Source organism: Drosophila tropicalis, unplaced genomic scaffold (genome assembly GCF_018151085.1).
Source record: "Drosophila tropicalis isolate 14030-0801.00 unplaced genomic scaffold, ASM1815108v1 contig_878, whole genome shotgun sequence".
In the NCBI taxonomy this organism is placed as follows: Eukaryota; Metazoa; Arthropoda; class Insecta; order Diptera; family Drosophilidae; genus Drosophila; species Drosophila tropicalis.
The window spans coordinates 630681-646218 of NW_027173374.1; the positions used below are offsets into that span (position 1 = coordinate 630681).

At 34.4% G+C, this 15538-nt stretch overlaps 1 protein-coding gene across 1 annotated transcript in view; it reads left to right on the forward strand.

Annotated features, from left to right (window-relative positions):
- The first annotated feature begins 267 nt into the window (after positions 1–267).
- Eip93F (Ecdysone-induced protein 93F) overlaps positions 268–15538 on the forward strand; it is a 75387-nt gene continuing 60116 nt past the window's right edge. Inside the window, 2 exon segments of the mRNA XM_068300370.1 lie at positions 268–423; positions 13705–13877. Of these exon segments, the coding sequence (XP_068156471.1) occupies positions 13784–13877 (94 nt within the window). The 5' untranslated portion in view covers positions 268–423; positions 13705–13783.

Genomic DNA, 15538 nt, shown 5'->3' on the forward strand with positions numbered 1-15538 from the left:
AAGTTGTCTGCGCTTGTTGTTAGTGTCGGTGTTTGTTTGTTGTTGACGTTGGTCGCGGTGCGCAATTTTTATTTATTTTTCTGCTGCTGCCGCCTCTGCTTGCCTTCTCTTCAACACACACACACACACTCACACTCACACACACACACACACATGCAGTCATATGCGTGTGTGCGTATGTGTAATTCTGCTTCTTCCTCATTGAACAACTACAACAACAACATCATCACAAAGTTTAAGTGCGTTTCATCTTGTGATAACTTTTTCTAAACGACACGCCATGTAAATAAATATATACCTATAAATAAAAAATATGAAAAATATTTATCAAAAGTTTATTAAACTATTTGCAAAGTGCTGTGACCTCCAATAATTTATAAATAAAAACAAATCATTTTTGAAATAATACAAATTTTGTTCAAAGTGAGTATTATATAGAAATATTTTTACATTAATTGCTTATCAATATGGTAAAAAGAAAGATAATTTATATATAAACTTATTAATTTTGACATTTTTGCGGCATTTTTATTTTTATCACTATGTGTGTGGGCGAAGCAGCTGTCTATGTATGTGTGTGTGAGCGAGCGACTTTGCTGCAGCTCAAAAAAGGTCAAGAATTTTCCACAAAAATTAACGCAATTTCTTATATATTTTTGTTTAAGCATCTTAAAAAAAAAAAAAAAACAAAGCTTAATTTTATTGATTTTTATTTTATGAAAAATGTGACGTTATCTGTAAAAACTCATTTTCATTTTTTGCTCTCCACAATTCTCCCCCTTTTTACCTATCTCACTCTTACTTGGGTCTCACTCTCTGCTACTCTCTGTTTTTTCCTTGTCTCCCTTGTATACGTTATATTCTCTTTTTTCTTTTGTCATTTGCACTCAAATATATGGAGTTTTTTTTTTTGTTTTCCTTGGTGTGTGTGTGATAGTTGGGAAACTGTCTAGTGGGAATAGAGGAATTAGGATAAGGAATATATCCCTGAATCCTTATTATAATGCAATAGTAGACTATTATACAGTTATAAGGATTAATCCATATATCCATATTTCTTGTTCCATTTCCCTACTATACAGTTTCCTAGCTATCAGATATATATATAGATGGTATTAACTAATTACTTACCCATAATTACCTATAAGTTAGTTAATCACAAAGTAATAAGGCCTTACCCTCTGATGTAATTAGTAAAGTTCTTAGAATATTGATAAGCCTTTGAATTGAAATCGCTATTTACTGCTGGAATTATTACCTAAACCTAGGTTAACCTAAGTAAATAAGTATAAAGAAGTATTAGAGGGTTAACTTAATGCAATCAGTTTGCTATTAAGAAGAAAGGAATTTGTATAAAAAGTTCTGAAGGAAAGTTAAATAGCTATCTTTAATGCAATACTAGAAAAGTAATGTAGATCTAAGCCATTCTTCTATGCCAATTAAATCCTAGAAATCTATTTATGTGTTTATATTAGCTCCTGTATTAATGGAAAACTGCAAATTCACTATGGCAAATTGCTATATTTAATGTTTAAGACCAAAAAGAAGAATTTAGCTTTGAAGTGCCATTTAAAAATCCTGAATTTCTTAAGAAAATTAACTTCATTGAATTAGTTCAAATCGTTCAAAATTTGTAGAAATTCTTCAGTAAGCCAGTTGAGCTTCTTTGTATATATGTAAATACAGATCTTTAAATACATTATAGTTTAAGAAGATTGTGTGTACTTCTTCTGTAAAGTTGGCCTTTCTATGGATGGTTGGATGTAATGGGAATCTGATCCAGTGAATCTTGATCACGATTAGTCCATAAAAAGCTTCAATACTACTGAAAGACATGCCTAAATCGACACGGTTTCGTTTGCTGAACAATAATTAGTTTCACCTAAAGTCCATATTAAGTTTTATTGCAATAAAAGTATTGAAAATATTATAAAAGCATCGAGAGATCCATCCAACTTTGATTGTTCTTTATTTCCGTTCATATCATTTTGATAAAGGCAGTGCAAAAGTTTTCCATAAGTAACTATAAAATAAACTATAATGTATATAAATATGTATTTGTATGTGTATTTACATACATACATACAAAGAAGCTCGACAAGTGTCACATATGGAGAAAATGCTGGCACTTGGCGTCACACAATTCGTAATAAACTTTTTCGGATGAGTTTGTTTACACAATTTCCACTATTTCGCCTATCGAAATACAACAAATTCAAGGAAATCTTTATTAGTAATTAGTTAATGCGCAAATGTGAATGTGTCGCCTCAAATTTATAACATTGGCTCTGACAAAAAACTGGTAATAATTAAAAATAATAGAAATTTCTAATTAATGCGCTTCTAATTTCACGTTGACAGACGGAAATGGTTTTTCAGTGGAGATTTTCTTTGTGTTTATTTGTAGATTTCATTTGATTTCATATAATTCATTTAATGCTTAATTTATGGCAAAGTCAGTCAAGACAACGGCGACAAGACAAATAAAACAATGAATCAGCTTTAGGGGACAGACAGACAGACAGAATGGATGGATGTATAAATGGATGAATGGATAAATGAACAAATGGATGGCCCACGCAGTTGGGAATGTTTTTTTTTTTTTTATTTCTCCTAACATTGCAATAATAATAATTGTTTTCCATTTTTAATGCGAGCGGCACGCGTTGTCCTTGGCTATATGTTTTTGTTGTCAGAAAACATGATGAGGAGATGATTTTGTGACGTTGGGTGGCATTTCCGCATTGCAACTAGTTTGAGGCTTTAATTTTTACCAAGAGAAAGAGACAATGAGAGTGAGAGATAGAATGGAAAGGGGTAGAAGAAGAATCATTTGATGGAAGTAAAATAAATTGAATTTTAATTTCATGTAACATTTATGCAATGGCAAATTGATTTGAACAGACTATGCCAGAAACTTGGCAGGCGCTTCATCTTAGGCCATTAGTCATAGCTGCGGTGAAGAAGCCATTGCCGACGGCGGCAAATCTGCCAGGATTAGCATTAGAAGCAACAGCAGCAGCAGCAGCAACAGTTGCCGACATGCAACAAACAATCATCTGACTGGATGGCTGGCTGGCTGGCTGTGGCTCTCGCAACGTTGTCATCGGCCTCTGTATGCTGTCTGCCTGTCCGTTGTCCCTCTGTCCTGGTGTCTGTGTCTGTCTGTGCCTCTGGCTTTGGCTTTGCCTCTACACGTGTGTGTGTTTGTGTGTGTGTGTGTCGAGCATGCGGCACGTAAGAAACGAGTTATTGGAACAGGTTCATGACCTTGACCATCAACACCGTGGCAAGGCAACACTTTTATAATGCAACGGCAATTGCTTTACCAGCAGCAACACTTACAACAACAACAACAACAACTGCAAACGTCTGCAAAACTCCGCTGACAAAGGAAACTAAAGGCAGCCCCCGTATAGTAGTTGTTGTTGTTGTTGTTGTTGCATTTGCATTTGCCCATTGTTCGCTTTGCCATGGATTAGATGCAGGCAACAAGTCGCCGGCAACTCAAAGTCGGCCAGTCGTTCACCAAGTTTGCCTTTATCATTCGCATTGTATGAATGACTCACTTAAGCTCAACAGGAGGCAAGCAAAGGGTTAGTTCTGGTTTAAATAAACGATAGATATACAAATATAAATAATATATAAACTCCAATTTATACATACATCAGTAGGATGAATGATTCACTGGTTTCTTTTCCTGGTTTTAAAGACCCAAAGTTTTAATTTCAAATTAAATAAATCAATAAAAATCCAAATTTGATTTACTCATCGGCTATGCCTCACAGCAAATTAAACAAAAAACTATGATTAATACCATTTAATGAACAAAAGAAATTCAATAAAATGATTTGTATATACATACATATATATTATAAATTCTGATTTTAAAACTGTTTTGCCAATAGCATATAACGGGGAATTTTCACAACGCAATTTATAGAATAGAAATTTATACAAAAAATATATGTAAGCGATATTTTGATAAAGAAAACTTATTTACATATTATCAGGGACTTTTTTGTTTTTGTATGCAGTTTGATTCGAAAACCAGTTCAGCCAGAAATCTCGACTTGACTAAAGTATTCACTGAAATGCAATTTAAAGCTTAACTATTCCAAGATTATATAAACATTTTCAAATTTATAAAGCCACAAGTTTCTTTATAGTAATCTTTATAAATTGAAATGTAATTCTAAGCAAAAAACGGAAACATATTTCCTTTAAATCGCCTTATTGTAGGTAGTTATGTAAGGAATTTCTAATTTAAAGGGGTTACAACTATTAATTATGACTTTTATAATTACTCCAAAAGAGTCTAGGTAAGGAAAATTATCCTCTTTTTTTTTCTTTTTTGAGCCTTTTAGACCTTTTATACATTTTTAAAGCAAAAAAGAGGACGATTTTGACATTATAAACTATATTTATTCTTGATCAGCGAGTCAAGTCGGCCTCAATTCAAAAACGCTTCTGAAATCAAACTTTAATTCAAAGTTTTAGCTAAAGACCAGATGATGACTTCAGATAATTACTTCCATTACTTCTCCATTACTTTTTGTGTTTGTTAACTTTCAGATCTAAACTATGTAGAGAAGTGAGAAAACTGAGCATTAAATACTTTTAAATTGACAAAATATAAAAGTCCTAGGATAGAATTCCTTTTAGATGAAATTATAAAATACTTCATATATTTTTTATTGTTTGTAGAATGCATTACAAAGGTGTGCTGTAAAATGAACTATGAATCCTATGCTTAAGCCAGCAACTAGCAACTTACGCGCCATCTGGCTCTATGGAAACTCCAAAGCAAAAAGTAGAGAGTGAAAAAACTAAACTGTTGCTCTATACTAGTAGTAGGAAGTACATGGTCGTTTGGTAGGTGGAGTTGAGGGAAGGCTTTTGGCATTTTTTTCCAGGATTTTGCTTTTTACTTTTTGCTTACTATTTTTTCTGTTTTTTTTTTTACCACCCACCCAATGTTGGGAATATCAGCTCCCATCACACAGCCCACAAATGCTGGAAATGCTGGAAATGCTTTAAGTATATAGCAAAGTGCAACAGGCAGTTGTTGTTATAGTTGCTTTGGTTGCTCTGCCTGGCGCAGAAGGCGTGGTCGTTGGAGGACCGAAAAAAACAACAACACATACCTACCTACATACATATACAGAAGAAATGTTTTTAATTTAACTTTAGCCATTGCACATACAATATATATATACATACATACATAAATTAAGATGCACAGGGAAGGGAAATGAAATTACATTTGATTCTGGCAACAGGTGCTGTGGTATGCATATCTAAAATTTTAGTAGTAGAAACGTTAAAAAGGATGGAGAAGCTGAGTTTCGCTAGATATTTTTGACCATGAATTTTCATTTATACCAATAATATTAAATGTCCTTCGGTTCATCAACAAAAAACTAGTCAATTGTTTACATATTCAAAAAACACATTTGTAAATATTAATAACAAAATGCTAAACAGAAGAAGCAAAACAAAAAACAATAATTTATTTTCCCATATCTATCGGCAAATATTCGTAGATATGTATGTATGTATTTATCGACAAAATGGCATTGCATTTTTTGGATGGCTTGCATAATTTGTTTGATTGGATTATAATATAATATATTCTATTGACTATTTGGGAAATTAATATTTGTTTATATAGTTAATGAGGTTCTCAATTGGAAAAATAAATACTAATATCGATTACTAAATAATGAATAAAGTATTTTTACTGAACGGAAATTTAACTTTTATTAACTGAATAACGAAATGAAATGGAAATCCACAGTTTAAATTGACTTTTTGGAAAAGTTTCATATTACTTTCAGTTCAATAGATTAAACTGGACTTTTATATGGATTTTATTTTATTCCTGAAGCATTCCACCAGAGCTTTTAAATGATGTCATGCAAATGGGGTGGAGGGGATGGGAAATTGGGCGGAGAGGAATGCCAAATCAATTAAATGCATAAAATTTTACCACTTTTCACATTCTCCCCGTACACAAATAGTTGCAATTCGGGGGCTGCATGTTCCTCTATTTGGTTTTTTTTTTTTTGACGACACACACACACACAACACACACACAGAACATATATGTACAAATGTATATAAGGGACAGACAACGTATGGCCAGTTCTAAATATTGACATTTCGTTGGCGACAATTGATTTTTGTTACGTTTTCGTTTATTTCTAATAGTTTATATTGTTGTTGTTGGGTATTTTTTGTGCACATTTGTTGCTGTTGTTGTTGTTATTGTTGCTGCTTTGTTTTTTAGCAATTTAGTTCGTTTGCTTTCTGGGCATTGTTGCCGACGCCGTTTGGCTATTATTTAGACAACTGCTGAAAAAATATATTTTCCTCACATACCCTCCCATCCATCCTATCCTCTTCCAACTCAACCACACATCCATACCCCTCTCCCTTTGTCATATCTTTTCTTCTCTTCACTGTCCAATCTATCAACAGCGAGGCCACACACACACATACACGCGCTGCACTTTGCTGCATTGTTCATAATTTGTTGTTCTTTCTTTCTATATTTTTTTTTTTTTTCAATTCTTCATTTTATATACTCTTGCATTGTGAGAGGTATATACAATTTGGCAAGAAATTAATAAAGCCTAATTGTAAGTATAATTAAACTATCATTCAAAAAAGAGTTCTTAGAGTTCTATAAACTTTGGAGAAACATTTATTAAGTAATAATCATAAAGGTTTTTGTTGACTGAGTTGAAAAAGGATTCAAATCTGCGAAAAATTTGTGATTTCTTTAGTTTAGATATCGAAATCTTACTTCTTAACTTATTATCCTTAGATTTGACGGATTTGTTTAAAGGAGATTTTTGAATACTTTTGTCAAAGGGTATAGAGAAAACATTGCATGTGAAATTCAATTCGTTTTCCGTCACATTTTCAGTTTCATGCAATTTTCCAAACTGCATGCGAAGTTAGTTTTTCTGGCTGCTTTGTCGGCTTGACTCAATATCGTCTTATCTAATTTTTGTTGCAATTCGTTTGTTTCCTTTTCATTTTTTTTCTTTTTTTTTTTTCTAACTGCTTACAAGCACATTCGAGAATCGTTCCATATACATAGTTATAGTTTTCTTCACTTATTTTTGTTCGCATTTTGTTTATTTTTGTGTCGAAATCAGGGCGAATCATCATCAACATCGTTGCTGTCGTGCCCGTTGTTTTTTTTTTTTTTTTTTGTATAACCAAGATAAGGTTTCGCGAATGAGTGGGTTTTTCTTGTTGTTGTTGTTCCTGCTGCTGCTGCCGTTTGCCTTTTTTTTTTTATTCTTTATATAATTTGAGACAAAGTCAGCGTCGGCGGCCAGTTGAGTTTTTTTTTCTGGGCCTTTTTTTTTTTTTTTTTGTGTGTTTGCCGAGTTAATCATTTCGGGCGAAATTTGATAATTTGAAGGTGACCCCAATTTGTAACGATGTTGTTGCATGCACTTAGCTAAAAGAAACTGAACAAATGCACTTGCACATTTGATAAGGTGGAGCAGCAGCAGGAGCTGTTGCATCAGCTAAACCATGGCGGCGTATGCGTAATATGTGGCTTGCATATACATAAAAACGATAATGTGATGATGCATTTTTGCCTGCTCACGTATTTATTAAAAAACATTTCCATTACATTTGCCAAATTGCATTCGTCGAAGGAAGCCAAGAAGTATGAGATGAGCCATACTCGCTCATATCTCAAAAGCAGTTTTAATAAAACCCGAAACTGACATCATAAAACATAGCATACATATGACAGCTACCAGCCAGAGTCACCCAGGTCGTATACGTAACACTTATAAGCTATGGCATAGGAATACACACACACACACACACACACCTATATCTATATATGTGAGTGTGGGTTGAAGGTGGCAAGGAGTGCAAGAAATGCCACGCCCAATTCACACACAGACACAAAGCAACAAGTCGTTGTACCCAAATATATAGCCGCAGCAAAAACGAGGAACTAAATAAAATCGGCAAAAAATAAAGGAAAAGAAGAAGGCGGAGCAGCAGCAGCAGGAAGAGAAGAAGAACTAGGTGGTGTACTCCACACCACACAACCACCCACCTATCCTTCCAAAACTTCCAATAGCAGCCAAAAAAAAAAAAAAAAAAGAAACCAAGCAAAGTAAAACACAAAAACAAAGTTAAAAAAGGGTGGTGTGGGATGTGTGGAATGGGTTGGTGTTGCTAGAATTGGGTGGAATTCGGCTGCGTCTCTGTTGGCGTCGCCAGCGATGCCTCCTGTTGCGCATATTGCAACGAAAAAGTTTCGTAACGATATTTTCACATTTCCTGTAGCTCGTGTTGGTGTTGGTTCTTCGTTGCTTGGCTGGGGTTGGTCCCCATTTTGTCTAGCAGAATGAGAGAAGAGAGAGAGAGAGAGAGAGATATATATGTGTATGTGTGTGTAGAGGTCGTTGTTGTCACTACTATTATTATTGTTGTTGTTGTTGTTGTTTTTGCTGCCAAAATGTGCACAAAACATGTCGAAAATGTGCCACATGCCAGCAGCCAGAGCCATGTTCTACCGGTTGCTGCTTCTGCTGCTGCTCATTCCACAAGCTGTTGCTGCATGCAACAGTTATGCCGACATAGAGACAAAGACATATACACACACACACACTTACACTGAGAGGACAGAGACAAGCACATTCACAGATATAGACAATGCCGCAAGCCAAATAGTGCCATACAAATACAGACAACACATTTCGACATGGCACATTTAGCATCCTTGAGCGGCATTTAACTTCATTTTGTGCACACAACACCCAGGATACGAGAACGATGCTTGGCATTCTTATTGTTGTTGTTGTTGTAGTTCTTGTAGTTGTTGCTGGTGTTGTTATTTTATTTGATTTTAAAACAGTTCTAGGGTCTCGTTTATGCAATCAATGTCAGCAGCAGTTTCGTTATTTGGAGCTTGCTCTTTTTAACTATGTAGGTTTCCCCCACAAAAAGGAAATTGAATTTTTGGCTAAACTGGAAATTTACGAACGTTCCTTTTCTCTTACTAACATAGACACGCACACACACACACTCACACTAACCATAAAACATTCATTAGGGTCAAGAGCAATTTGAATGGGCTATCATAAAAAAAAAAAAAAACGAATGCTAGTAATCCTAAAAAGACTCAGCATATGTGCATACAATAAATCAGCCAATATCTACCACAACAACAACAGCAACAAATAAAACTCAAAGCCAAGAGCAAGTCCAATGGCAACAACTGTTGCTGTTGCTGGTGCTGCTGCAATGGCTAAACTTGTCTTTGGTTGCAGTTTTCGGTTTGTAGGTGAGCTGGGCCATGAACGAGCTCGGCGACCTTACTGCCAGCATAGTGCAACACTACCAGCGCGAGGCCTATGTGCCCCCCCAACCATCCCTGCACCAGCCCCCTTTGCCACTACCTCCTGCCATTGCAGTTTCAGTCATTGTCGTGGTTTTGTCGTGGCTGTGTGCAGATTGCAGATCAACGTTAGAAATGGAAATGCGCTTGACTGCATACAATGGCAAAAGCCACACCAACAACTGCAACAACAACAGGCTGCTACAAATGTGTGTTACTGTAACTGAGCCAACCAACCAGCCAGATCTGTCGGTCTGTCTGTATGTCTGTCTACAAGTCGGCTGGCCAGTTAGTTAGCCAGTTAACCAGCCAGCAGTGACTTTGGTTTCGTTTTCGATTTTCCTGTCATTGTGTTGGTGTTGCTGGTGTTGTTGTTATTAATCGTGTTGTTGTTGTTGTTGTTGTCGTTACCGTTGGCTCGTGGCGCGTGCGCCTCTTGCTTTAGTTAGTTGTTGCATGTTATGTTGCTGCCTGCACTTGTTGCACATTGCACGCGCCCCACGGCAACAGGTGAGAGTAGTTGCTACATCTAAGAGTTGTCATTGTGTTAGATGTTGGCATTGCACAACATTTTTAATGGACAATAATCTTCAATCAGTAGACATCAACCAGGGCCAAAAAGCTGCAAGTGACAGCATCAACGGAAATGACGAACATCGTAAAAACAAATCCCAGAAATTATCACCGGAAACGATAGCATTCAGTTAGAAAAAGATATACAAAATATCTGTATCTGAAAAGTAAAAGAAACTGGCGAAACGTCTTGTAATTTTAATCCCCATTAAAGATTATTACTTAGTTAATAATTAGAGGAATTGCCTTTTTTTCCTCTAACCTTCTCAGTTGACTACCCTTGATGTGGTCTATTACAAGTATTTAGCATATTTTACCAATTATTTTACTTATATTTAAACCATTTGATTTATTAAAACATTAATAATATGTGTGAAATTCAAAAAAAAAAAAAACTGAAGGTCGATTAGTTGAAACATGCAACCTTATGTACTTAGTCCCTAATTTCTAGAAAGTAAATTCATAATAATTAAACACAAAAATTATGAGAACAATATAAAGTGAGCTTAAAATCGATTTCCGCCTTTTTAAACTAAACAACAAAATGAACGCATAAAATTTAATTTGATTAATTCAGTTAATCAAACAACAAATTAATGCATGTTAAATAGTTAAAGAAGAGTGGGGAAAAAAATGAATTCCTAATGAAATGCAAATTGAGTATTTAAAACACAAAAAAAAAAAAAAAATAAGCAGAAAAATACCCATACATTTGTTCAATATATTGAACACTCGATTGGAACAACAATGGAAAATCGCAATTGCCAGCAACAACAACAACAAAAACAACACTTATCAAGGTTTAACATTGGCCACGATTTCCAGCAATAATAATTAACTTAAATTTGGCTCAAGCCTTGAACAAAAAATTGAATTTTCAATAAAAATTAGATTTCAAAACTGGTTAACCGAAATGCACTTTGTGCTAAGAATTCTAGTATATATATATATTACATCTGTCCGATCTAACCGATATTAACTGATCGCCAACTTGTTTTCTATAACAATTTGTTGTTGTTGTTGTTGTTGCTAAGATCGGTTTGTACCTTTGTATCCAATAAATTGCGTTCGATGTTGTCGCCATTTTCTTTACGAATTTTTTTGTTGTGCCGCTGTTGTTGTTGTTGTTGTTTCGTTTTTTTCTATTCGTGATTTTTTCGACGACTTCGACTATAAACGACGACAACAACAAGAAACAAAAACAAAAAAAAACTATCTCAATATTGTATATTATATTTTATATAGCTACAAGTTCCAAGCTGCAATTTGGCCTTGATATTTTGCAAAAAAAAAAAATACAAAATTTATTTATGAAATCAAATGCATGCGAACGAGAGACGGAGATGCAGATACAAATACAGATAGAAATAGAAATAGAGATAGAGATAGAGATATATGTATATAACGAGAGCAACAGATACTTGTTGCATTTATTATAATGCCATCGATTGAATGAGTGCTCTTACAATACACACACACACAAATTTAGCCATCTAGTGTATAGATGTTTTTTCTTCTTCTTTCCATAAGGAAGCAACAGAAAAGATGCCAAGATAGATTAGATCTATCTAGGATATATGTATGTACATATATAATTGCTATGACAACAAAGAGTAAGAGTCGCCATGTAAATAGCTAAAGCCAAAGTCAAAGTCAAAGCATGTTCTTCTTTTAATTACAAAATTATTTAAAATAACACCAAAAACAACATTAAGCAGAAAATGGAAAGGAAAAACAAAAAAAAGGCGTTGGGCTGGCACCATGAATCGCTCAATCTCCTTCAAGTTGTGGGCCAAAATTGCTTCTGTATCTTCTTGTTTTTGTTTTTTTTTTTTTTGCACATCTCTTGGGTTTGGGGTCTGAGTGTGGGTTCGGTAGGCAGAGCAACGTCCATCATAATCAACGTCCATCATCGGCTGCTGATGCCGCGTGCTCAGTTGACACGCCCACAAAGTTGCTACTGCATGCAGCAAGTTGCACGCCAACTGTGCTGCAAATTGTTGTTGCATCTGATAGTTTGTGGATACTTTTGGCACTGCCCGCCTTTGGCAATGGCAGCGCGAGTAATTTTTCATCAACATAAGGCAGGTTGGCAGTCATCTTCCTTCCACAAACTCGGCTTGTCGGCTACCAGTTTTAGCTAGGGATCTGATCTGACTGCCATGTTGCAGGTTGCCTTTAAATAAGCGCCCATGTAGCTGCTGCATATCTGATATTAGAATCTCAATTAGTTTTCCACTGTCTTTTTTGCGTATACTAGTTACGCTTGAAGCATGTTGAGGGTATTGTAATTTGCTTTCGGTGGGCCGTCTCAATGGGCAGTACCGAAGCTCTTGCTCCTTCTGCCACTTGAATGGTAGCAGGTTTTCTTGCAGCAACAAAAACAACAAGAACAAAATTCACAGTAAAAAAAAAATATAGCTTTTCAATCAAAAATGATAGAATGCTTACAAGTTACAATTAGTTATACATTTTATTTATTGATAAACCAAATGGAAGTATTCTTACCATCAACTGAAATTTGAAAATAGATAAAATTGGGATTAAATTGATGGACAGATGCAACTTTAAGATTAGTTGTACATTTTTCAAATTTTTGGCAATGAAAACTTAAAAGTATCCGCCAATTATTAAAGCTTTATCCTTTAAATTATAGAAAGAAACTTAACTGCTATTCATCATCCGGTTGCCATATTAAAGAGCCTAAATGCTTCCTGTTTAAGCCCTGAGGGAATAAGAAATTACCAAGACTCTAGGCTCTTTCAGTAAACGCTCTTATTGTAATTGGTTTAAAACTACTTTTCATTTTATAATTCATCGCAACACACTTTGCCATTAAGATGCAATCAAGCCTCAAGCCTTTAGATGTTGGCTTTTGGTGATTGATGCGATTTCCGCTTTGGATAAATTTGATAGATAAATACATACTTTCGAATTGTACCAAAAGCATATTGAATCTAATTGTATATAGTATATGGGTAAGCAGGAGAGTAATAGATATGTTCTCATACAGAAAACCCAACACGTTCGACAATTTACGACTTTTTAATAATAAATACAACAAAAATTAATGCAAACGCCAAACGGCGACGCCAAACGACAATTGCATTTGAATAAATTAATGTAATAGACAGCTTAAATGACAACAACAACAAGAAATATATATAGTAAGTATATGGTTCCCTTGTTGTTTGTGTGTGTGTGTGTGTGTGAGTGTGTGTAACTAGGAAATATCAAAAACTGGTAGCTGTCCGAATAGTAAAAGCCCCCCACAATTATAGCGAAAACCACAAAAACAAAAAATTACAAAAAAAAATAGCAACTACAACTAGAACTACAGCAACAACAACGCACGACTGGCTGGACAAGAATGCAACTAAAACAACAAAACAAAAACAAAAAAACTAAAAATAATATTAATGCAAAAAAAAATTGAGCATATGAAATAATAATAATACAACAAAAAAAGAAGAAAAAAAAGTGCAACAGGTTTTGTGTGTGTTTTCGAGCTAACCTTGAAATAAAACTCGTTTAATCATTTTTCAAGCGTTCGAAAATGCAACAACAAGAACATGAACAACAGCAACAACAACAACAATACCAACTGCAGCCAATATATGAAATTTTATATGGCGCATTATAGATTTAATAAATTAACACTAACAACACCATTGAGGGGGAAATTTTAGTTTCACTAATTGCATCAAAAATTTTCCAATATATTTTTTTGTATTGCATTACAGGTAACACAGACAGACAGAACAGATACAAGTACAGTTGTGTTCAATTAGTGTGCCTCAAAAAACAAAAAAGGCAAAAATTATGGCCGAGTGCTCGTTTGCCAGATGCCAACAGGAGCGGCGACTCATCAAGCGAGAGCTAATGAAATGGTCCAAGGATATGCTACATATAGTTGGTAAGCAAACGAAAACTCTTCCTACAAAAAATCCATCTATATATACGGAAATACATATGTTCTATATACATATTTATATAATGTTACCTAACTACATATTACTTTTCCAATTAAAAGTCTATGAGCAGTCCTTTTTTTTTTTTGTTTTGTGAAATAAGCTCAATAATTTTCTGATATGCGAGCGGGTTGAAATCTAAAGGGAATAGCCATACCAATCTCTTCTTCTATATCTCTCTGTTTTTATTTTCTTATCTTCTTTATCTGGTTGTTCGTGTATATAACTAGAGCAATTTTTTTTTTTTTTTTTTTTTTGTTCGTTGTCGGCAAACACTTCCAGCAACTGCGGCGGCATCTTCCAGCAAATCCTTTGTACACACACACACAGACACACACCTATAGGTACTGGCATTAGTATTAGTAAAGATTTTTATATCCTTCTTTTTTTTTTGCCATACACTTTACAAAAGCAAATGTGAAAAGTGTATATTCATTTTGCCAAAATGTTTGGCAGAGCTTTGAAAAAAACTCTGTAGAATATAATTTAATATATATGTGTGTATCTATCTAAAAACAAAGCAATTTTAGCTAATGAAGAAACAGTTTCTTACTTTCATTCGGATGAATCATTTTTCTTTGATAGTTACTCAAACGACGAATTTCAATAAGAGTTTCCTTTCTCTATAAGAGAAAAACTAATATAACATCAATTTCGTCAAATATTGGTTCCATGTCCACAAATTTATAATAAGCCCTAGTAAAAGTGCTTAACAGTATTAATCTTATCTTATTTTTTTTACCTCAAGGACCTCATATCCTTTCTTAAGGTAATTTGTGTATTAACTTTTTGTTTTTCTGTGTTGACTTCAGTTTCTAAGATATTTAAACAAAATACAATTTGGGAATATCAAAATTCGATTCGAATTGAAATTTTTTACATTTTTCCTAAACAATTAATAATTGACGTTAAAAATCAGTGTGAGGATCATGTTATTTTTAAACATTCTATAAATACTTTTACTTTTGGTAATTTTGAGAAAAACTTTAAGATTTGAATAATTTCAAACAAATTCCCAGCAAAATAAACTTAAAGATGTTTGACTTTTTGGGTTATCCCCTCAAAATCGACCATCTGACTCCAATATATTGGGAAACTAATGCCAGATACCACAATTGGCGATCCTAAGAAAGGATATCAAGTGCTTCCCCGAAAATTACAGTCGACCTGCCTAATCGTTAGAGTATACAAAGTTTCGTTGGAGTAAAAGTTAAATTTGTTTCTATATTTTCAAGTATCGGTTGTATTTGAAAGGATTCTGTGGTGTGTGTGTGTGTGTGGCAACATAAGATAGGATTTCTGTGAAGTCTCTGCTCTCATATTAAGGCTGTAAATGGGATTTGCTGGTAAATGGCAAATGAAGTGTGTGGGAGAAAAATCACAAGAAACAAAAACGAAAAAGAAAAATGCATATAGAAATTGACTTTATCCATCCCTAATCAACATAAGTTGACACCCCCTCGCATAGCCCCCCACCCTTTAGCCGCAACAGCTTCAGCTTACACCATATGGTACTGGCTTTGGCGTTCCATGAGTACATAGCACATAAAGAAAAAGAATATATGTAGAATATAGCAGAGGCAACAAAAACCAAAAAAAAAAAAAG